Source organism: Aythya marila, assembly GCF_965140915.1.
Source record: "Aythya marila genome assembly, chromosome: 27".
In the NCBI taxonomy this organism is placed as follows: Eukaryota; Metazoa; Chordata; class Aves; order Anseriformes; family Anatidae; genus Aythya; species Aythya marila.
Window position 1 is genome coordinate 3,016,290 of NC_139068.1, and position 24,260 is coordinate 3,040,549.

General features: G+C 52.4%; 1 protein-coding gene across 3 annotated transcripts; it reads left to right on the forward strand.

The window, feature by feature from the left end:
- Window positions 1-21,251, forward strand: PIAS4 (protein inhibitor of activated STAT 4). Of its 3 annotated transcripts, none has more exons than XR_014319128.1 (12): window positions 1-72; window positions 2,848-3,283; window positions 8,756-8,840; window positions 10,550-10,591; window positions 10,993-11,083; window positions 11,396-11,524; window positions 11,631-11,736; window positions 15,111-15,184; window positions 15,361-15,521; window positions 18,317-18,447; window positions 18,781-19,358; window positions 19,798-21,251. XR_014319128.1 is itself a non-coding variant. In XM_082780294.1 (11 exons), exons 1-11 carry the CDS (start codon window positions 46-48, stop codon window positions 18,984-18,986), a joined length of 1,488 nt encoding a protein of 495 aa, XP_082636420.1. In that variant the 5' UTR covers window positions 1-45; the 3' UTR covers window positions 18,987-19,418. The 3 variants fall into 3 exon arrangements, 1 of the variants encoding a protein (XP_082636420.1); XR_014319129.1 differs by lacking the exon at window positions 19,798-21,251 and adding an exon at window positions 19,600-19,668; XM_082780294.1 differs by lacking the exon at window positions 19,798-21,251 and having other exon boundaries at window positions 18,781-19,418.
- The last annotated feature ends 3,009 nt before the right edge of the window (window positions 21,252-24,260 follow it).

Here is a 24,260-nt window from a genome sequence, read left to right on the forward strand (position 1 = left end):
GTGACCCGGCGGCGGCTCCCGGCGCGGTGGACGCTGGAGGCCAAGATGGCGGCGGAGCTGGTGGAGGCGAAAGTGAGTGAGCGGCGGCGGCGGCGCCCCCCCGGCCCCCAGCACCGGGCCTCAACCCCCCCGAAGCGGGGCTGGGGGAGCAGCCGAGGCTCTTCCCGACCCGGAGAGACCGCGGTTGGCGGCGCGGTGGCGTTGCTGAGAGGAGGGGGCGGCACCCTCGGGCCTCCCCCCCCCCCCCCCCCCCCGCGCCTTCCACCTCGTTCCCTTCCCCGGGGGTCCCGGTGTGGGGTTGGAGGCCCCGGGTTGAGCCCTGAGGCGCTGCCCGGGGGTGGGGGCTCTGAGCTTCACCCCCCCCCCCCACACACACACACAGTCAGGGGCTGAGGAGCGCGGGTGGCTCCTGCCCGGTAACGGCGGAACGGCCCCGGGGGGCAGGGGCGGTGTGAGGGGGGGTGGGGGAGGGAACGGTTTGAGGGGGGGGGTAAAAAGGGGGGAGGGGGAGGGCCTCGTGCTCCCAAGGGGGCTGGGGGTAAAAGCCGTGGTCCTGGGGGAGTTTTGGGGTAAAAAGCTCGTGGGTGGAAGCCCCTGCTGCTGGGGGGGGGCTTGGGGGGAAAAACCCTGCACCTGGGGGGGTCTGGGGGGAGAAGCGTTGTGGGGTGAAGGCCCTGCTGCTGGGGGGGGGGGGGCGAAAAGCTCGTGGGATGTAGCCTCTGTTTTTTTTGGGGGGGGTACTTAGGGTGAGACCTTGTGGGGTGAAGCCCCTGCTCTTAAGGGGGAGCTGGGGGTGAAAAGCTTGTGGGGCAAAACCCCTGTTCCCCCCTGTTCCTGGGGGAGGGCTGGGGGCAATAACCCTGCAGGGCAAAGCCCTTCACCCAGGGGGCTTGGCCCCCTTCCTGGGTCCTGGTTTTCTGCCCCCCCTCCTCTCTGGCAGGGGCTGTGCTGTCCCCGGGGATGAGCTGGGATGCTTTTAGCCCCCGTGGGAGCAGCTAACAAGCGCCGTGGGGCTGCTTGGCCGCAGCAAGAGGTGCAGAGCCTGTCGTAAGCGGTGCTGCGGGCTCCCCTCTGCCTCCTGTGCGGCCTCTGCCGTGGTTTTTGGGAGCCCAGCTCTCCTCTGGAGGGAGGTGTGCTTCCAGGATCTCAGCTGGCGCCTCCTTAGCAGGTGTTTGAGCGCGGCTCCACGCTGCTCGCACACGAAGCTGCCTCAAAGGGAGGAGCTGGCGATAACCTGAAGGGATTTCTGTCCTTAACGGGATCCCTCCAAGCACCCCTCGGACTGTTACGCAGATCCGAGCCTCGATGAGATGTTTGCTTTCTGTAAAACTTCTGCTGTCCCTGCTCGAATCCAGCCTGGACCATAAACCCTTCTGAATGTAAACCAGAAAAGTCTGGTGGTTCAAACTTCGCTTTATGCACCAAAAGTCCTGAGTGACCGGTGGTGTCGGAGCAGCAAGCACAAGAACCCGTCCGCTGTTCTCTGCCTCCCCTGCTGCCTGAGTGCTGCACAGCCTTGCTGCTTTTGTTTTTGTTTTCAGGAGCTTCAGTGAGGGCAATGCTCTCCCTTCTCTGTACTCAGAGAAGGCTGAGGCACAGGAATTTGGGCAGGGGCGCGCAGGTGGCACCCAGCGAGGCTGTGACGTGGATCCGGAGCTCTTGAATCTTGTCGTTCCCCCAATTACACAGCCTTTCTCTCATCTTTAAAGCTATCTCCCTTTTTTTTTCCTTTTATTAAAGGTATTTTGGGACACTTCACAGGCATTATCTCTGTAGCATAGTTCCCACACACCTGAAAGCGAATGTTCGATGTTTCTGGATTCATTTGCGGCTTTCTTTAGCTAAATAAATCATCCACGTCTTTCATTCCAGGAAATCCCAGGACTGCCATTGACTTCCACAGAGTTATGATTTTTTTGGGGGTGATTATGCGTTAAAAAAGAGCGGAGAGAAGAGACCTGCTGCGTCTCTGCTCCTTGCTGGGGCCGCGTCTTGAATTCTTGCATTTTCCACATGCTGGGCAGGGTGTTGAGGGAATAAATCCGGGTTCCTATCAGGTATAATTTCAGGGCAGCTTGAGCCTTACAGCCAGAGGCCGCCTGAGATTCCCCAGCAGCAGGAGAGCAAACTGGTGAAGGTGGAGCTGGTTTTAGTGCTTATCAAAACACCAAAAGCCATAATAACCAGCGCAGCAGCTGCTGGCTGGGAGCGTGGGGGAGTGCTTGGCAAAGCCCCCGCCTGGAATCCAGAGGCGCCGTTCTCATGGGAACACGCTCCTCTCCTCAACAGCCTCCTAATATCTCCGGGTAGCCTCAGCTAGGTACCTTTTCTTCAAAGTCCTGCGGGTACAGGACGAGTTTGAGGGGTTTTGCCCATCCGAACGGCACGTGGGTGATTCTCTGCTCAAAGGTTGGCAGCCCCAGGTCACCGTAACGTCAGCTGGTTTTCAGTTCATCATCCTTTTCTTCCTTTTCCTCGCAATAATGAGTTGTAGATACAGGTTTTAACCTAGCTCCCTTCCCCAAAGATGCCTGGGACGTTTGGAGGCTTTGAGCAGGGTGGAGGAGTTACCGCGTGCTGCTCCCCTGGGGTCCCTGGTGCGTGGAGCAGTAATTCAGGCAGCATTTATGGCATTTCTCCGGTGTGGGTGAGCCCGTTGGGATTTCACTGATGATTTCTGCTGTGCTCAGACAGGTGCCTAATAACCGGCACGCTGATCGGGTGGCTGACGGGGTTGGGCGCCTTTCTTCGAAGGGATTTTTAGCATTTTGGATTCCAGGTTGTAGAGAGCGGACCTTTTGCCTTTGTGTATCGCTGTACCAACGTTTCTAATTTTTTATCCCCCAGAACATGGTGATGAGTTTCCGCGTCTCAGATCTTCAGATGTTGCTGGGTTTCGTTGGCAGGAGTAAAAGCGGACTTAAGCATGAACTAGTCACCAGAGCATTGCAATTGGTCCAGTTTGACTGCAGCCCCGAGGTTTTCAAGAAAATCAAGGAACTCTACGAGACTCGCTACGCCAAGAAGAGCTCCGAAGCCGCCCAGCCCCAGCCGCAGCAGCACCGGTCCCCCGAGGCTCTCTCCATCCATTCGGCGTACGAGCGGGGCAGCACCGTGGCTAGGACTTCTATCTCCACTCCCAATATTGACTATCCCGCGCTCTACGGGAAATACCTTAACGGACTGGGCAGGTTGCCACCCAAAGTCGTGAAGCCCGAGGTTCGCCTGGTGAAGCTGCCCTTCTACACCACCCTGGATGAGCTGCTGAAGCCCACAGAGCTAGGTGAGTTCCCCGGGTGTTTCCAGGCTTAGGTGAGTTCTCCGTACACCCGTCTGTTTCTGCCACGCTTGGTCTCGGAGAGAGAAAACCGAAATAGGTTTCAGTGTCAAAGAGGTGGCAGTGTTTTCAAGGCTCTCTGAAGTCGTGTGACGGGAGGAGATGGATCCGACCCGTGGTGGGCGTCCCTCACCCTCCCTCCTTCCTCCTTCCCTCGTGCTTTAAGCTCACAGAAGAATATTTCCTTTTTTTCTTTCTGCCTTAGAAGAAGAACGTGGTCGCTTTGAGAGGTGCTTTGAAAGCCTGCCTTGTTTGGCTGCAGCTTGCTTATCCCTGGTGGGCAGAGCTGCAGAATTTCTCTGTGACTCCTTACCTGCCCGCCCTCTGTAACGTCGCACTGATGGAAGAACTCTTGTGCTGCTGTGGCACCTGGGCTAAGCGAGCACGCTGGCATTTTCCCCACTAATGCTGATTTTTAGTGCTGAACAGTCCTGACCCAAAGCCTCCTAGGGATGAGAGGGGGGTGGTACGCGCTTCAAAGTTTTTCTGACTCTTTTTTTTTGGCTGTGATAGTGCTTAGTGCGTGATGCTGTGCGTCCTGAGGAGCAACTGGGAAACTGCAAGAAGGGCTTTCTCCCACCTTGGGGCCAGGAATCTTTTTTTTTTTTTTTTTAATTATTTTAACTCTGAGAAATGAAGAGTGTTGTCCCAGAGGTTGTGTGTGAGGTTTTTGTAGTGAGGACAGCACGTACAGAGGAGAATTGGCATCGTAGCCTGCTTAGCCTCAGTGCCTCGGTGGACGTGGTAACATCAGGCCTCGCTGGGAAGCGCAGGAGCTCGGGGAGCTGGTCTTCCTTGGCTGAAAAACCTTCTGAAACGCTTCCAAAAAAAAAAAAAAAAAAGCCAACAACATGAAGATAGGATCGTGCAGGTGCACAGAGGGCTGCAGTGATGGAAATGGAGGTGTGAGGTGGCTGCCTGGGGTTACCCAGGTATACAGATAATGGGGGTGTGCGCACCTTGTGAGACCACAGCTCAAATGCTTAAACCTGTCTTTTATTTTTTTTTTTAAATCAAGGGAATTCAGTTCTCAGGAAATGGCCTTCTGTTCCGTGTGCCTACACTTTACAATTCCTTAATTCCATCTTCCTGCTTTTTCATCAGACTCTTTTTTTTATTCTCTTCTGCCTCAAAGCTAGTTTGTTATCCCTTAGGCTCATTTACCTCCTTTTTAAGTTGCCTGATAATTTCTGCCATATGCTTATTATCCTTTGTGTGTGTGACTTTCCCTTATTACACCTGGCTCTGTTACTAGCCCTGAAACAAGCAAGTTTGTTAGTTTTGTGTTTCGGTTAGCTTTCTGGAGACAAAGTCATCCTGATTTTGGTCTTCATTTGAAGGTTTGGTGTGTTACGGCTGTGACCGTTTGAACAGTCAGAAGGAGGCAGCCACTGTAAAACTGAGATACGCCTTTAAATGCTGCTTGGGGTATGGGCTAATTCAGCCCTAAGTGTGAGAAGGCATTTATTAGTCAGAAATGCAAGTGGAATATTTTGAAGAAAAGCAATTCTAAAATGTGGAAACACCCGGAGATAGGAGCGGGGATTTACTCGCGGTGATTAATAGATCTTATTAGAAGCTGACGTGAGATGTTCTGTATCAGATCCGAGGTCTCATTAAATTTAATATCTCGCCTCTATGTTAGCTGATGCCTCCCCTGGGTCGGCGTGCTCCCTGAAGCATATTTGGTTAATTTTCCCTTTGATGGGAGAGTTTTCTGCCTGGGGATGGGTGCCGAGGAGCTGGGCATTGAGCAGATGCTCAGTTGTCGTCCCGGTCAGCTGTTGATCACCCCTAGATGTCTTCCACATGATTTTCTCAGCCTGGTGGGCCGCAGCTGTAATTCCTCCTGCCCACACTCCAGGAAATAGAGGTGCGTTTGTTGCTCTGTACAGCTGGGAGTATTTAGATGTGGCACTGAGCTCCTGGGCGCGACGGGCTTCTGGAACCACTTCTAACGCCGCCAGGTAGCACAGCCCCACGTGGGCTGGATGGGGCAGGAGGGGAAATAAATGGATCCGAGGAGAACCGAGTGGTTTGCCTGCTGTGTCCACACCAAGCGTAAATCAGAGATTTGTAACGTGGAAGTACCCAAAAGAGACTGCTCTGGTTAAAAACACCTCGCTGCTGCTTGGGCAGCGCCTTTCCCTGGGCTACAGACGAGGGGGTTAAGCACGGAGCCCTGGCTGGAATAGAGGAAGCCTGATTTATGTTCCTGACGTCGATGGGAAGCACATTTGTTAATTAAAGGCTCTCTCGCCTCCTTGAGATGGAAGGTGAGGTGGGCAATGCCTCATTCGGTCTGCAGGCAAGCCGATTCCCTGAAGAAGGGTCGGATTACCCTTGTCCTTGTAGACAAAGGTGGCTTCAGCTAAAAGCAAGCAGATTAGGCTCGTCGTGAAGCAGCTACTCCCTCGTATTTGGGGGCTGCACACACCACGCCAGCCACTTGGAGTTTAGCATCCGAGCTACCTGCACGCAGACAGCTTTCTGGTTCGGTCTGGGGATGTCAACACGAAAGAGTCCTTTTAATTTAGGTAAATCATCACAATTCTCTCGGGTAGGTAAAGCTTAAAATTAAGATTGATCGGACACCTTTTTAGAGGGAGCGAACGCTAATTACCTTTCCTGCCTTAGCAGCTAACGAGCAGAGCGTTGCCGTGTCCTGCAGTGCCTGCGGAGTGTGCTCACCCTCTGGCACCTCTGTGGGTGAAGCAGTGGCAACGTAGCCCCTGCACGAAGCCGAGTGCCCTTCGGTTCAGTCAGAGCAGTTCCCGTAGCCAGGGAGGGAAAAATGTGTGGGACTGCGCCCTGCATGGACTGCTTTGGGGGTGTAGGGGTGAGAAGAGGGGTGTGCAACGAGCTCGGCCCCACAGAAACCTGGCAGCAGCACATCTCTGACGTCTCGAGGGATCCAGCCACGGTGTTGGCAGTATAATCTGTGCTGGGAGCATGTAACGCCTTGAGCGAGGTTGGTCAGTAAGTGTAACGGCGAGGAACGTGGTCGTTATTAGAGAGAGAAGGAAAACCTGGGAGCAGGGGAACCTCAAAGCCCTGCCGTCAATGCAGTCCCTGTTTTGGGTGGCTGGAGCAGGAGCTGCAGGTTAGGTTGGCTCCTTGGAACAGGAGCCCTCTGCAGTTACATCGGGCTACGGTTTTGAAGATGGTTCCCCAGGGCCTTTTGGGTTTAGATGTCTTTTCTCGTTCTGAAGCTTGCTGATCAAGCTCAGTCTTAAAATAAATAAATAAATAAATAAATAAATCGATGTCCTGCTATCATCAGCTGTTTAACTGAGCTCGTGCAGGTCCAGGAGCTGAGTTGTGGTGCCGAGACATCCGTCCTGGAGCAAAGACAGAGCTGTTCCCTTTAGCTTCAAAAGCCTAACGTGTAAATATTGTTCTGGCTGCTCATCAAAGATGTGAAGAGCGGATTGGGTACCCGAAAAGCGTACCTAGGGGAGGTGGAGCTGATTTTCCAGAATGAAGGTGTTGAAGGAAAACAAGCTCATTGCTCAGCTCTGTCTTGCAGAAGCTTTTCCCCCCATCTTTTGGGGATGTTCTCCTGCACTTTCCTCAAACATCCAGTCCTGATCGCTGCTGATTTTATTTTTTTGTCTTCCCTCCAGCTTTTTTTTTCTAAAATTGGGGTGTTTTGTCCGAGCCCACAGCAGGTGCCCATGGGGGTGGTGGAGAAGTGCCTCTGGGGTCTTCCGCATCGGGGCAGCACGCATTGATCTGACTTCTCATGCTGCAAGCACAAGGAGCTTTTACTGAGTAGCTGCAGGGAAAAAACATGGGAAAATGGTTGTTTTTAGACTTGTGGTCAGCCTATAGCCAGCTGTGCCAGCTTGCCATCGTACCCCAGTGTTGGTAGAGGTGATTTTTTGGTGGTTGAGTAAAGGAAGGCGCAGCCCCGGAGCAGTACTTGCTGCTGCTGCTGCCTGGTGTGCAATAGGATGAGCGAATGGCCCGCTTGGAAATTCAGGGGGTGCTGGAAAGCTGCCATGGAGACGTGAGCGGAGGCTCCTGGATCCCTCGCAGGGTCTGGTTGTGGTGCTGGGGGCATCCCCTGAGGGTCCCGGTTAGCTCTGCAGGCAGTGCCCTGCTCAGAGAGCAGGGGAGCATTTGCCAGGTGAGCTGATACAGATGCAAAACGACATGAATTTCTTTTTGTTTTGCATCCCCAGGTTTGCCTTGGTTTTGTGTAGCTCAACAATCAGCAGGGCAGCCTGCCTACAGGCAGCTATTGAAGCAATTATATTAAAAAAAAAAACAACTTTGGTTCTTGTTGTTAGAAAGTGCCCAGTGCTGCAGTCCTTGGGAAACGCTTCGCTTCTGGCTGGTTGTTCTGGTCAAGAGGCACTTAGATGGAAACTGAAATTCAATTAAAAGTCCACAAGGACTTTTTTATTATTTATGAATTCTCCTTTTGTAGTTTTAAAGCTGAATTATCAAAGGGAAGTATATGTAGTCAGTGAATCGGGTTGTCACTGCGTCTTTCAAGATCTTAGAGCTGCAGAGGTTTTATCCTGCCTTCGTCTCGTTTTTGCTCACAGAGAAGCACATTTTCCTACATCCTAAATTCTGGTATATTGGCTTTGAGTAAACTAGCCAGTGACTTTAAAATCCACTATTCTTGATTAAAAAGGAAAAAACTGTTCTGTCACTTCCTGTTCTTCATGTTTATCTTGGGACTTTCAGCAGCTCCAGGACCTGATTTTAGCTGGAAACACGCTCTGATAATCAAATGTGCTCTGCTAGAACTCGATAAAAGGTACTAAGTGGAAGTCTCAGGTTTTCCACATCTGAAGCTCAACGTTAATCACACTAAATGCGTTTGGTTTTGAATTATGTATGGATAAAAGACCAATTAGTGCTGGGTTCTCAGCTGAGCATTTCTGCTCTAACATCCTATAAAACACGCCCTCAACTCCAGGTGTTTGTGAACAGTGTTCTGTCTCTTTGTTTCTTGTGTTTTTCTTTTATTCCCAGTTGATCCCTTTTTTTTTCTTTCTTTCTTTCTTTCCTTTCCAGAATCAGCCTCACAGTTTCATGCTTTCATGACATTTGTTCTCGTATGAACGTATGCGTGTTGGCTTGTTGATTATTTGAGGAGAGAAAGGATTGAAAAAAAAAAAAGACCAAATCCACCGTGTGCTATCAGTGTGCTAACCCGAAAAACAGGCCAAAAACCAAACGAGCACTGCTATAATCAGCGGCACATTTACCAAAACTTGGTTTATTATCTTGTTACGAGAACGTATGGTGATAGGAGCTCTTGTGCAGCTGTATGGAGGCAGACAGGACTTAGACATAAACAGAGCTCAGAACATTTAAAAAAAACAAACCACCTCGTGCTTAGCAGTGTAAGAGCTAGTTATTGCCAATTTGATATACATTTTTTTTTTCCCTCTTCAGTCCCACAGAACAACGAGAAGCTCCAGGAAAGTCCGTGCATTTTTGCATTGACCCCGAGACAAGTGGAGTTGATCAGAAATTCCAGGTACTTCTCACCGCGTGGTAATAGTTGGAGAAATGGAGGCTGTCTAAATTCCTGAGTGTTCCCTCTCTGTGGGAGCTCGTGGTCCCTGCGTGGAAACACTTGAGGATATCAGCAGACCGGCCACATCCAATGTAAAGCAAATAGCTTTTGTGGGGTGTGGGGGTACAACACTTCCCGTCTTAAGACCCTGAGTTTCATTTCTGTTCCTCTAGTGTCCGATTTGAACAGTGTATTTGAGCAGGGAAAAAAAAAAAAGTATGAAATTGTTGATGACCCGAATTCTCTGCTAAGCTCGTGTTGTGAATATTTGCAGATTTTTCCTTCGCATCAAAAGTTCAAAAGCTCGCCGTGTAATGCTGTTTGCATCTGAAAGAAGGCTTCTGTTTTGCACAGGGTGCTATAGTAACTGCATAGGCAAACATCTTGCACCGATTAGGATTTAGCCTGACCTCTGTCACGAACCGACTTTTGATTTAAACAATGAAACGTGTGAGACACGTCAGTGCAGGCAGTAAGGCTTGCTCCTTTGCTGACCTGCTTTGGTCCTTGCCGCCACGAGAGGCCAACAATGCAGAAAAGGTCCTCCACAACCAGGCATTATATGTCACCTTTAAATACTTTAAATAAAAGCATCTTCAAGTACTTCTTTTCCCAGTAAAATCGTGCTGGTATAAACTCAGAGGAAGGTGGTGTTTCTTGACTCTCCAGTGTTGATTGCTGTTGGAGAAAGTCAACAGAAGCAGTGCAGGGGAAGCTGTGTAAAGACATAACAGAGAGGAAACGATACCCACAGAAAGCTTTAAGGGTGATAAAAGACTGCACATACTGTAGCTGATTCTTAATGCTCTGTTCTACGTGTATTTGGGTTTGTGAGAAAACTTCCACCATCAGGAACATCTTCAGTACAGCAGTTTCTCAGCAGGGGTTTCGATGAGTGTCGTTCCCTGTCTGGAGTGATCGTGCAGCGTGAGGATCTTCCCCTGCCTCTGGTAGCATCCAGGTGCTTTCCACGCACATCTGAAACTGTCACATCAGCTCCTGACTGTCAGCTGAGCTTGGGTTCCATCCCCTCCACCCCAAAATGAAACAAAAATTATGCCAAAACACTGAACTGGAATGTGAAAGGCTTTCAGAAGGAAATCGAGGCTAATTCTGGTTTCGCACCTAGTGCCTTGAATCCTGTGCAGAGTGTGTTTGGTACCTGTGTATAGAGCCACCTAATAAAATCCCCTCGTTCTGTGATCTGTAGTTTTCCTGATACCAGTTGAAATACTGTTATAAACATTACCAGTGAAGTTAGCAGTGATAAATTGTTCTGCTGGTGCCATAATACACAGATTCCTTGGTTTGCATGAACAGCTTTAATTGAATTATTAAACAAAGTCTGGAAGGCGCAGTCAGATACACCTGACCTTAAAACCTAGTTTTTATAAATGCTTACAAACAAGAGAACGCCAGGCAAATGGGTACCTCTCTTCAAACAGTTTTACAGTTTTGAAAGCCCAGGGGAAGGCTGTAGGATGGTGCATTAGGAAACAATATTTACAGGGCTGCTGATATCTGCAGAGAGAATTGAATAAATTAAATTGTGGGAAGTAATTCTTTGAAGATTTGTTTCTTAAAATTAGCAAACTCTTGAGTCTGATGAAGGTGATGGCTGATTTTGTTTTGTCTTCACATAAGTTTCTGTTTCTTCCTTAATTTACTAGGGAGTTGCAACCCGGTGTGAAATCGGTTCAGGTTGTACTAAGGTATGTCTGAGCATGGGGTTAACTTACCGTGAAGTGCAGCGGGGGGGAGGAGGGGAATGCATTACCCAAAGAGAACAACCTTCAGTGTGGTTTTCATAGCTGTAAAGATAACCTACAGTAAATTGCTTGTTTACGTGCAAGTGTCTTAAACTCTACTTTCTAACCTCTCCTTACATGTACCACTTGAGTTAGTGCTGCGGTAGAAAACAGCAGGGTGTCGGATTTGTCCACCCAAATCTCAAGGCTGCATGAAAACCTGGAGAGCAGAGTGGAATTGGCTTGGCTTTGGCCAGACGAGGGAGCATGGGTTGGTGTGGTAAAGGTTGGCTGCTGGTTGGCATGTAGAGCTTTGAAGCGGCGAGCAGCGTGGGGATGCTAAGCGGGGTGTCGTTTCTTTGCAGAATCTGTTACACAGACACCAGTGCTCCCCAGGAGGACCAGTACCCCCCGAACATCGCGGTGAAAGTGAACCACAGCTACTGCTCGGTGCCGGTAAGTTGGGGACGGGCGGCACTGCAGCTTTGGAAGGACTGGTGGAAGTATTTCTTTATTCTGATGAAGGCAGATTATAAAAAGGCATGACTTAGTTCAAGGTTAATCTTCTGAGGGGTTATCCGTGTTCATAAACTGTCCTTGCAAAAAGACTTGATCCTTTTCGCTTTGTGCTGGGTCAGGCTGCTCAGCTCCCTTCTGCCCCTTTCCTTGAAAACTGCGGATGGGTTAGAATTCAGCTAAGTTGTTGGATAAATGTTCCCCAACAGCAGCATCTTCAGCATTTTAAAAAAAAAAATCTTTCTGCCTTAGGGCTACTATCCATCAAACAAACCCGGAGTGGAACCGAAGAGGCCCTGTCGTCCCATCAACCTCACCCACCTCATGTACCTGTCTGCAGCCACCAACCGCATCACTGTCACCTGGGGGAACTACGGGAAGGTACGTGCCGAAGGGAGCTGCACAGAACTGCACCAGCACGTGCAGGAGAGGAGCCCTGCTCATCCTTCCCCTTCCTCCTCTCCTCATTCTTTTCCTTCCTCCTTAGAGCTATTCCGTGGGGCTGTACCTAGTGCGGCAGATGACCTCGGCAGAGCTGCTGCAGAGGTTGAAAACCATCGGAATCAAACATCCCGAGCTCTGCAAAGCACTTGGTGAGTATGTCTGCCCGAGAGGTGCCTAGGGGAGGCTCACTGCATGCCCCTGACACTGCAGCATTCCTAACAGCCAGGCTGCTAGAAACGTTTCGGGAACAGCTGCCTGGTTCTGTGCGATTGCTTTCCTCCAGTTGTATAAAAACACTTTTTGTTTGAACAGGCTTGCTAAGATGTTTGTTAGTCGTATGAAATTGCCCCAAACCCGTGTGCAAGTGCAGCATTTCAGCAGCGTGTGTCTCTCACGGCTCTGCAGAAGCTCTGCATCACGTAGTTGGATTTAGGCTTTGTCTCCAGGTTATATCGTGATGAGTGCCGCTGAGGGCCGGTGTCATTCTGATGCGAATGGCTTCATGCCTTCATCTGAATAATTATGAGCTGATGAACATTGCCACAGCACCTCGGCCTTGACCCGCACTATATCCAAAGGAGCTTTCTGGAGCAAGGGATCCTGGTGAAAATGTCCTGCTGCCCACCCCACCCCCTGAATCCTAGGGGCTGGCAGTGGGATTTCACCAACAGAACTTTCAAATGCGTTGCCAGCTTCAGAGAAGAGATGATCCCGAGAGATGTTTATCCTAGACCACTCAGGTAAATCATCATGGTATGAGGCAAATAAAAAACGTTATGGAAATGTGAGGGGAAATTACCTTTTGGAGGCAGAATCGGACTTGCTTGCAGCTCCAGAGAGTCTGGAAGACTTCCAGTTATTTAATGTTAGTGGAGAGACCATTCTTGGTATTTAGTTCTGCATCAGAGAACTAACATTGTGGATCATAATGGTCTTTAAAACATGCTTTTTAGATCATGGACAACTCTTACCAGGTGTAAGCAGCGTAATCTTGGAGATAGCTCGTAGGTCACAGGGGAGATGATTTCAGGCATGTCAGGTCTTCAGATGGCTAATCTACCTCATGGGGCTTATTGCTGCTCTAGCCAAACTTCTGATCCTTCTGATCTTCACGTGTGTAAGTGCAGCAGTCCTGTAGCACACGCACGCTTTTACGTCTGTAGACCACAGCAGATGGTGTTCGTCTTGACCATATTAGCCCACTGACAGCCAGCACTTACCTATTGACGTGAGAAACACAAATTTCCACTTGTTAAATATCCCCTGTTCTCAGAACACTGGTTGTGTTCATCAGAACCTCAAACGAACGAGCAGGTGCTGGTTCTGAGTTGTCTTAAAATGCGGAGGATCCTCTCCTCCTGGACACTGTGCTCTTCTTGAAAGCAGGCCCAGCAACGTGTTCTGTTCCCTTCAAAGCAAGCATTTGCACGGTGGCTTCCTGAACTGAAGGTGGCAGGCAGAGGTTCTGAAAGCAGCTTTTTTTTGCCTTTTCCACTTGGTAACAAACCTCCGGTTCAACTGAGCTGGATAACTAACAGCTTTGGCTGGGTGTAGGGGCAGAGATGAGCTGCACTTGGCGACCTTCAGTTTAACCAAATAGGAGCATTATTTCGTTTCGCTTCACTTCGTTTGGCCTGTTACTGCATGGAAGTTGTTTGGACATCTGAAACCAACAAGCACAAAAAGCTTGTAAACTTTGCTTTTAGAGCTCTGGCCTGGACTGCAAACGATTCCCCTTTCAGCTCCTTGCAATATCCCTCAGTACTTACTAAAGCTCCCCTTTGACTTGGGTTGCATCTCGGGGCTGACTCATCTTCCTTTGCATATGCTTCTGTTGACTTTAGTAGGAACGTTGTCTGCAAACAGATGCTTGTATGCATGGCTGCGGATCCAAAAGCAGTTTAAGACAGCTTGATTCTAATCAGGAGGTCCTGGAAAACGCCCATTTTTCCTTTCCACGCATCCTAATTCATGCACAGAACGTGCTCTTAGCAAAAAAAAAAAACCTTTGTGAAAATTAAACTCGGATGAAAATCCTCCTAATGTGAAGAAAGCAACACCAAACCTTGTAGACGTGTGAGAATTTCACATCTGGGAATTCACTCTAATTAGAGCTGCGTGTTGCAAAACTGCATGCAGCCTCATTGTCTGCAGATATCTTGTTATGATCTGCAAAGGTCAAAATAAATGCTTGACTTGCTCCAAAGAAATAGGGTGATGCAAGTGTCCTCGGCCTTTTCAACAGCAGCAGCTCTTCTTTAGGAGTCGTGGGGTCGTTTCACTTTGGTTTGATTCTGCACCTTGAGGCAGGACCTTCCCCTGTGGGAGCTGCATACTTGCTCTTTTTGATTTCCCTGCAGCCCCTCTGGGTTTTCCTTTTTCCCTTTCAGTACGTGGCAGCAGGGGCAGGGCTCTCCCTCCTTCCCTGATGTCTGACTCTTTCCCAGCAGATGCAGGATCGCTGCTTTTTGCATGGCTGCCTTGCTCTTTGAGCTGCCTCCCCCGGTACATCTAGGTCTTTCTGTGGTTCCTTGTGCAAGAGTTTGCTGGAAGAGATGAGCTGGCCAGCATGTAAACTGAAGAGTTCCAGCCCAGTAGCACTAGGAGGAGGCTTGTTTATTGGATGGAGAAATCCCGATTTCCTGTCAATTTGACTCTATCCCGTGCTTGCTCACTTCTGGGGGGGCTTTCTCAGAATTGCAGGGAGCAGGGGCATGCAGTTAACCCTTCCCTATTGCCACTGATCTCGGAAGGGAATAAAATCCATCCCGCTTGTGCTAATGAGCAGGCAAGTCTAAACTGACTTCTTCCTGGGAGGCTGTTGCTGCGTGCTAGAGCTCTGTCCACTCTTTCGCTCTCTGCCAGAACAACTGCCCAAACAGCAGGAGGCCCAGGTACGTGGGTGTTGCAGGCTCTCTGAGGGCAAATAATGACAAAATTAACTCCCAATAGACTCCCTCGTTATGATACTAACATGAAAAAGCTGCCCAGCAGTGTGGTTTCCTTCTGTGCTCCAGCTGCCCAGCCTGCAGCTTCACATGAGAGGTAGCAGAGTTGCTCAAAGAGCCTTAACAGTAACTTGTGGTCGGTGTGCACCTGGTTGCCCTCATCCCAAGGGATGGACCTAAATCCACCCTAAATCTCCTTCGCTTGGTCTCCCTGGATGAGGGGCAGCCCGTGCCACTTGGCTCGTTGGGAAGGGAGTCAAGTCAGGGGCTGGGGACTGTAAGAAAACGTGAGCTTCCTAGCAGACAGCTGGCCTGCACTACATCGTGCCCAAGGTTTTTGGCTAGCCAGGCAGCACAGGCAGTGCTCTACTGAGCTCTGAAGGCTGCACGAGCCTGGCCTGGCTGGTACAAGAACTTTCTGTCCCCTGCATTCCCTGGCTCTGACAGGCAGAGCTTGTCATCCGCGGTGGAAATGACTTGTAGGCAGCCAGGGGCTGTCGGTGAGCTTCTTGACGCGTTGTTGCCAGGTTTAAGCTTGCATCTGTTAAATGTTGTGCCCTCTACTCTTACTGCAGTAAAAGAGAAGCTACGCTTGGACCCGGACAGTGAAATAGCCACTACAGGGGTTCGTGTCTCTCTCATCTGTCCGGTAAGTCCCTGCAAGACATCTTACTCTGTTTTTTTTTGTCAAGAAATCCTATTCTACTGCCAGACCTGTTTTGTGAGCTGTCAGACCTTCCCTGGTGTCTCAGGCTCTGAGGAGGAGCTGTCTGGTGGTGGCCTGGGTGGGGTTTGTCCCTGATCTTCTGCTCTTTGCTCCAACAGCTAGTGAAGATGAGGCTGTCTGTGCCGTGCCGGGCAGAGACCTGCGCACATCTGCAGTGCTTTGATGCCGTCTTCTACCTTCAGATGAACGAGAAAAAGCCCACATGGATGTGTCCTGTGTGTGACAAACCAGCGCCCTACGACCAGCTAATAATTGACGGGTGAGTGCATCCCTTTCTATCCCCAGCCTCTTTCTTTTCTTTCTGCCGGGCGTGGCACCGCGCTTTTTGGTCTCTGCATCTGATTGAAGTCTGCCTCAACACAAAGCTGGAAGTGCCTTCTGCTCCTGCATAATGTGCCCACGTGGTTGTCTTGGTGTGTTAGAGCAAGGCTTGCTTGTCAGTTTGCCCTTCTTGATTTACACGAAAGCGTTTTAAGAACCGAGCATTTACTGCCTCGCTCTTTTCATCAGGCTGCTGAACCCGCACAGCTAGCTGCCTTGGTTGACAGAGGTCATGCTGCGTGGAATAAACCCACTTTATGAGCACCCGATAAGGTGATTTGTGATAGGAACCATGTTCCTGTTCTCCTCTTGGTGTGAGGTGCTCGTAAGCTTGCAAGCAATTCTTGGTGTGCTTGAAAAATTTGGCTGGGGGAATCTTTGCCAGCTTTTATAGCAGACATCCTGCAACGTGTAGCCCCCCAAGAAAGAGGAACAAATGCAGCATTTGCATTAGGAATGCTCTCTTTCTACGGTCTCACTCTGAACCTGGCATGGTTGGCTGTAAAAGCACAGGAAGGAGTTAGAGCAAGTCAATTTCAAAGCGCATTTGGACAAGGGTGAGGCAAGAAATGCGAGCCCCATCAAAAGTTCTTCAAATGTGAATTTGGGGAAGGTTGCTTTGGACTTGACACTCAACTTGTCATCTAGCCTTCTGTGTGCATGGGAATGGTGTCTAACTCTGGTCCAGAGCTACGGGAGTTTGCTCTTCTTACCAAAGAGCACAAAGGTCTCGCCATCAGTCAGGAGAGCTGGGTCTCTTTGCAGGTGATCCTTTAAAGTCCGAGGGAGTCTTTACGCTGGAGAGCTCAAATATGCAGCCGTTTGCAGAGAGGGTTACCCAAACCCAGCAGATCTCCTTCTCCTGGTTGCAGACCTGGTGGATGGAGTCCCGTACACAGGCTGCAGAAGGAGCCAGGCTGCCAGCAGCCACCACATGAGGCAAGCCAGGAAAAAATAAATCTGTCTGCAGCGCTCATCGGCCCCGGCAGCGTGGGCTCCAGAGGCCGTCCCTAGAGGAGAGCTCGATAGATTGCCTGGCTTCTGTTCAAGAGTAAAGGAAGGAAGAAGGGAACTAATGCGAGCGGTGACCTCCACCCACCCCCCAGCTTGAAGCTTTGCTGCTGCAGAAGGCGGGGAGGCTGCTCGGGACGGGCCGGGATCGCTGCCAGCCCTGGGGGTGCTCCGGCTGCCGGCAGCGCCGCGGGCTGGTGGAGCCGAGGTGCAGCGAGGTGTGCGGCTCTCGGCTTCTGGGAACCGATCTCCGCCCTCGTGGCTTGGATAATTGGCCTCTAATGCAGGTTCTCTGCGATGCAGGGAGAGCTCGGAGGGGTTGCTCGGGTGCTTCCAGCTCCCTCGACGCACGGGGCAGTGCAGTGAGCAGGCGGCTCAGCCCGGGTGGCGCGTTCCCAGCAGCGCTGCGCTCGTAGGTGCTGATCCCATCCAGCGGTTGTGGCTTTTTAGGCAGCCCGAAACAGCCTGGGCACAGATAACCTGTTTGCTTTGTCCTCCGGCCAACACCAACAGGAAAATCCAGTTCCTTCTGAGATCCCCAACAAAGCTGCTGAGGCTGAAGGGGAAAGTACAAGGGGTTGGATTGTGGAGAACCTCTGCGGATCAGCAGCACGCTTGCTTGTCCCTCTCGGACAAGGAGGAGGAAGAGGAGTTGGTTGTCACTGCTGAAGGCTCAGCACGTTGTTCTGCCCCTGCTCTGCGGTGCTCAGGGCTGGGTTTTGGTCCTGGCTCTGTTGGATGGAGAGGTGACCTTCAGCTTCCCGGCAGTACGCTGGAGGGAACCTGCTAGTCACGGCTGGATGTTGGTAGCTAAAAAAGGGGCGTAGTTCCTAGGGAGGTGGCTGGCTGCTCGTGTCTGAGATCCTCGGGGCCTGCTTAGCTTGGAATCGCAGCCGTGGTGGGTGCTCTGGTAGGGGACAGGGCTGTCTGCGGGACCACATCTCCTCCTTGGGCTGGGAGAAGGCAGAAACGCGTGCCACCAACAGCTCCCTTGGGCTTCTCAGATTTTTACTATGAGCGTTTCTTAGTGCTGGAAGGAAATGCCCCAACCCAGGGGTGAACAACCCTGCAGAAGGGCAGTTTAAGAGCAGGTCCAAGCAAACCTCACAGGCCAGTGGTACCAGGGAAGATCAAATACCCGGGGTGTGAGCTGCAGTGAGGCAGAGCGAGCCCCTCGTGCTGGTCGGTGTCTGACCGAGAACCTCGGGGTGCCTGCACTGGGGATGCTCCCAGAGGTGAATGATTTATTTTTTGTGTGTGTAGATGCATATATTGTTGTGGTGGCGTTGGGAAATAAGAATAGGAAGCGCAGTGCTGCTTGTTGGCTGCCTTATTTCCTAGCAGAAAGGGCTGTTGTGGCCCTGGTGGACATCTCGATGGGGCTGTCCTGGCACCAGCCCTGCCAGGGCTCTGGGTCGGGTACCACAGACTGGGGAAACTGGGTGAAGGGGCAAGGCTCTTCTAATTGCACGTAATTAAAACGTTAGTTCATGGCTTAGGTGCGTTGTCAGAAAGGACTGGGATGGTCTGCGTTGTCAGAACCTGCACTCGTTTTATGGGAAATAAAACGAGCTCTTGACTGCGAGGGCTGTCTGTTCGGCAGCCTCCTGCTAATGCCCAATTTCTCTTAAATTGAAGGCTATTTAAGGTGAAGCTCCAGGCTGCTGGCCAGGGCTGCTGCTGGCCTCAAGGTTAATAGATGGCATCTTCTCTCCCGTCCAGGCTCCTGTCAAAGATACTGACCGAATGTGAGGACGCAGATGAAATAGAGTACCTGGTGGATGGCTCCTGGTGTCCCATCAGAGCCGAGAAGGAACGGAGCTGCAGCCCTCAGTGTCCAATATTAGTTCTAGGTGAGCATCTGGAGATAAAGGCTTGGCATTTCTGTAGGCAGCGTGCATGGATTGGGGAGCTCTAGTTTTGCGGGGGGCTTGTGAAGAGCTGCGTGACTTCTGGGAACACAGAACGTCCCGAGTTGGAAGGGGTCAAAAAAAGGGATCCCAAGGTCCTGGCTCCATACAGGACCCCCCAAAAAATCAAACCTGGTGCCCGAGAGCCTTGTCCTAATGTGCCATTTGTACCCTGCACAACCATGAGAAACCACGAGGGTCAGAGCATCCCCCGAACTGGACGTGAATTAATTAGTAGGGGTCTTAATTAGTCCTCTCTTCCCTGCCCCCTCTCAGGTTCCTCAGATGTGAACGGGCTGCTGCCCACCCCTAACGGTAACGGTGAGAACGGCAAGGCCACTGCCGATGTCGTGGATTTAACACTGGACAGCTCCTCGTCGGAGGAGGAAGAGGAGGAGGACGAGGAGGAAGACGACGACGATGACGGACCCCAACCAAAACGACGCTGCTCTTACGAGAAAGGTTTAGTTTCTGCCTGCTGACTGCGGAAGCAGCTCTGAATCTCAGAACGGACAGACTTGAATACTCTGGTGCTTATTAAACTGGAGGAGGGGGAGAATGTCCTCTCCCACCTCGTCTCCCTCCCTCCCCGATCTCCTTTGACTTTCCTATTCCAAATTAACCATTAAAAACGAGAGAGAGAAAAAAAAAAAAAATAAAACCATTGAGCTGCTTCTTGGTTGGAAAACTACCCCACTCAAAGCCTGACCCTGAAACCGGAGTCTGAAGTAAGGGAAGTGTCTTAAGGCAGCCAGAACCCGCGGCTCGCTGCTGCCATGCACCAGGACCGTTCAGCTCGGTGGAGTTCACCTGCAGACCTCCAGGACACCCGACTCCCGTGCATCTCCAAAGCTGTGTGCATTTTTATTGTCTTGTTGAAATAAGCATTCCTGGTTATCTACAAGTTTTGCTGGACATGTTTTGGGGAGGGAGGGGGGGCGGCGGGAAGGGGGGAGGGACGGGAGAGGAGTTGGGGGGGGTGGGCGAGGGAGGTTTGTATAACCCAGCGAGCATAGAGGGGGGGTTTTTAGGGGTGGGGCTGGGGGGCACGGGGCGAAAGGGAAGAGACGTCTGATTGGAATCGCACTGTTCTAGATAGGAGCTCGAGCAGCTCTGCACCTCATGTAAAGAGACACGTTTCGAATCTTTTAACCCGACCCGAAGGTAACATAGAAATTTGTGCGTAGTGAATCGTTTTAGTTGAGCAGAAGCCATGGGGGAGGGAGGGTGGGGAGGGCTCGAACCACAAACCTGTTGTATTTTTTGAAGTGCAATAACTTGGTGTTTTTGAAGACTCAAAGGGCTGCGCATTCCCTTTTCCCTGAGAAGGTTTTGGTGCTGGAGGCGGCGGCGCCCTGCAGGACAGCTGGACCCCTGGCGCGCGGGGCGGGCGGGCGAGGGATGCGTGGGCCTTCGAGAAAATGCCAGGTGGGGGAATCTCAGTTTCTAGCCAACTACCTCGGTAATCTCCAATTCAGGTTTCTTTCAGTCACCACCCGGTGCGCAGCCCGCCGCTGGCACTGCTGGGCAGGGCGGCGAGGACAGAGCCGAGGGACGGCGCGCGGAGCCCCGTGGCCACGCGTTCGCAGCCTCTGGACTTTCCACTTCTCTGTTCAAGGCTTTGGTCCCAGACCCAAAGCTACTGCTATGCTCTTGATGGCAAAAAGTTGTTGTTGTTGTTGTTTTTTTTGCGTTTCCAAATGGTAACCTTTTGACTTTTGTCTTAGAGAATTTTTGTAATTGACTTTGCGTAAGCAGCTCTGCTGTTCCCACTAATGCCTCTGAAGTCTGTTTTGCTTTAGACCTTGCTGACTTTTCTCATCTGGGGATGAGAACAAGCGTTGGAGGGAAGCTGGCCGGCGCCTCTGCCCCTTGGCATGCCCACGGGACAGGTGGAAAGCGAAGGGGACGGGCTTGGGGAGGCAGAACCACGCGGCGGCGCCTTCCCGAGCACTCATCCTGGGTCAGAAAAAAAAAAACAAAAAACATCAAATTCCACCCAGAACTGTTTTAAGTCCTTGTTAGTGACTTACCTGAAGGCATCTAGGGACGGAGCGAGGAATTGACCTCTAAACGCTCTCGAGGAAGCTTCAACCTATAGACCCAGCATCTCTGGGGCTTCCATCTCCACATCCTGCCCCTCGTATCCCACCAAAGTGAAGCTGGGGGACAAACGGGGGGGCCCTGCAGAGAAGCACCGCGTTGTCCCCTCCGTCCCCTGGCCCCTTGTGGAGCTGGGGGGTCCCCCCAGGGCAGGTCCGTGGCGTTTGCTCTTCCCGGTCTTGCTCCCACAGAGAAGCTCTGATTTGTACGGCAGACTTTTCTTTATCTTCTCTTTTTTTTGTTTGTTTTTTGTGCGTAAAGCAATATGTTTTCAGGTTTAAATGGGGGCAGGGGCGGGAAGGGGGATTCCAAATGAAAAAATTGGGTAGAACTCAAAAATTAAGTTTTGCTGTATAAAGTTCTGTGGCTCACAGTAGCTTTAGAGTCCAGTTTTTTCTAATATTTGTATTCTAATTTAATTGCTTTTAAATTTTCCAGGCCAAGCCACTGTTTGGAAACATCATGCTTCTGTTACTGCTTTCTGTTTGAGTTGGCCAGCTCTTCCTGTACATATGTTTTTTCTTATATCCTGTTTTTTTCTTTTTTGTAAAGAGAAGAGAAAAAACAAAAGAAAATTATTTTTCTTTCCCTCAGTACACATTCTTCAAAGTTCAAATTATAGTGTTTGTTAAATAAAAAGAAAGATTTACATTTAACTCCGCTGTCTGCTTGTCGCGTTGCTCCTGGCCCCGAACAGCTCCCTGTGCCGGCGGCCGGAGCCTCCTCTGGTCCCTGCCGGAGATTTTGGGTGCAAATGAGGGGTTTTGGGCTCTAATAGGGGCTTTTGGGTGCTCTTTTGGGTGCGTTTCCCCTTTGCCAGGGTGCAGGTGTGGGCAGGGGGTGGCGCGGGGTCTCCTTTAGCCCCGTCCTCGCGGGCACCTCGCTGCCACTTTGAATTCCTCCACCTCCAGCGGATTAATCATTTTATTTATGAGGCTTAAAGGCCCAAATCCCGCTAAACCCGGGGCTTTGCCAGATAAACAGGCTGCTTTGCAAAGGCAGCCCGTTTGTGAAAACACAATTAGCAAACCCTGTAATCTGCACTAATTATCGGGGCCGGCCCGCGAGCCCTTCCCCTCGCGGGCACCCGGCTGCGCTGCGGGGACCATGGGGGACGCGGCACCGGGGGGAACGCGCCCGCCCGGGGCCTCCTTCACCATCGAGTACCTGCTGTCGGGACGAGGGGATCCTGGGGGGCCCTGCGCCCCCCCTGCCTCCAGCACGAGCCCCCCGCCAGCCCCCCGGCCCCCTGCGGAGCCCGGGGACAAGCCGGCGCAGTCGTACATCGCCCTCATCTCCACGGCCATCCTCTCCTCCCCGGAGAAGAAGCTGCTGCTGTCCGACATCTACCAGTGGATCATGGACAAGTACCCCTACTTCAAGAACAAGGTGAGGGCTGGGGGGAGATGACAAAAATGCTGTTTTCAGGGCTTTTTACCCCTCCCATCATGGTGCTTGGGCAGGGGGGGAGCGATCGGGAGCCAAGCACCGGACCAGAGCTGAGACGGGGAGGCAGGGGGGAGGTTGGACTCACCTCATCTCTCTCCTGACCTTCATCTGCTGGAAAAACAGCCCCAAATTCTGCGATGGTTTTGTGACGGGCAGCTCAGCCGGGCTGGCTCTCGGTGTCAGTCAGGCGCCGTTCACTCTGGTCCCTACTGACGGCCGGGGCGGGCGCCGAGGGGCTGCGTGGGGTACCCTGGGGGGGTGGTGGTGGCTGATGGCACCTCCCGTGCCAGGAGAAGAGCTGGCGCAACAGCGTGCGGCACAACCTGTCCCTCAACGAGTGCTTCGTCAAAGCCGGCCGCAGCGACAACGGCAAGGGCCACTTCTGGGCCATCCACCCCGCCAACCTGGACGACTTCGCCAAGGGCGACTACCACCGCCGGCGGGCGCGCAGGCGCATCCGCAGGTGAGCTGGGATGGTTTGGGGAAGAGGTGGGGGGGGGGGTCAAGGGGGTGTCTGGGGGTGTCCGGGTGGTTTTTGGGGGGTCTGTGGGCTGACCCCGTGCTCTGCTTCCCCTCGCAGGCTGGCGGTGAACATCGGCTACTGCCACCCCTACGCCCTGTACGGCCTCGGCTGCTGCTGCCCCTGCTGCCCCCCGCTGCCCGCAGGGCCCCCCCTGGCCCCCCCGGTGCTGCCCCCCCTGGCCCTGCCCGCTGCCCCCCGCCTCTCCCTGCCCGAGCGAGCGCGGTGGGGACGGGTCCCCGGCCCCTGCGTCCTCGCCCCCCTCTTCCCCACTCCCCATGTCCCCTTCCTGTAGCCCTGTGCTTGGGGGCTGTGTTTTTTTTTTTTGGGGGGGGGCCCCCAGATGCAGGACCTGTTCAGAGGGATCTCTGTGGATGCCACCAGCACCCCCATGGGACCCCCCCCAAAACCCTACAGGCCACAATGGGGCCAGAGCCAGCCCCCAGCACCCCGTGTCCCCATGCACCCTGCTGGGGACCCCCCCCTTTTATCAGGATGACCCCATCGGGGCCTGGCACCCCCTGGCATTGTCACAGGGGGGGGACATGGGGGGGGGGGGCTGAGCAGCCGGGGTGCCCACACCACCACCCCTGGTGGTCCCGGCCCCCCAGGGGACGCACATATGGGGCTTAATCCCTGCGGTGGGAGGGGGGGGGCAGCGGGGCTGCATTTGCCCGATTAAGCCGCCGTTTTGCTTCAGAAGGCCGTGGGGGGGGCCTTAATAGACCCTGCCCTATTAATTTTATTTTTTTTTCTGCTGCTAATTGTCCCCGACATCCCTAATGAATATCGCGGATCCCAGGTGTTAAGTGGCATTAGGGCGTCTCGCTAAGAAAGACGACTTGGCCACCTAATCCCGGGGGATTAAACCCCCAAAGCTCGTAGCGGCCTCGAAAACTAGGAAGCTTATGACACAAACTTAATCTTATAACGCCGGCGATGCCCCCCCCCCCGAGTGGGGCGGGGGTCCCGGGGACCCCATGGGGGTGTCCGGAGGTTTGGGGCTGCGTGGGGACAGGCGTGAGCCTGGGGAGGAGGCGACGGCCCCAAAACCGTTCGACCACCCCCGAACCTGCCTCAGTTTCCCCATTTTCAGCCTGTTGTGGTTCCTGCAGCCCCCCCCCTGCCCCGAAGGCCCCTTAAATCGTGGCCATCTGCGTGTCGGGGCTGGGGGGGGGACACCGGGGTTTGCCCCAGCCCTAATCTGCACACAAAAATCGGGATTACGGCCCCGGCCCTCGCACCTCGGCGGCGCCGCAAGCGGCTTAGAGGGGGCAAATCGGCCCTAAGGCAATCAGCGGGGATGGGGGGCACCGGGGGGGGGCAAACAGGGGGGACGGGGCTGCCTCACATCCCTCCCCCCCAACCCAAACCAGCTCAGGGAGCACCTGCCTAATCTTAACCCCCCCCCCCAAAAAAAAAAAGCATAAAATAGCCTCAAAATAGAGGATCTCTCCTCCCTCCCCCCAAAAAACAACCAACCAACCAACCAACCAACCAACCAAAAAAAACGTAGCCTCAAAATAGAGGATCCCCCCCCAAAAAAGACATAAAATAGCCTCAAAACAGAGGATCTCCCCCCCTCAAACCAAAACCGTTAAATAGACTCAAAATAGAGGACCTCCCCCTCCAAGCAAAAAACAAAAAACCAACCATAAAATAGCCTCAAAATAGAGGATCTCCC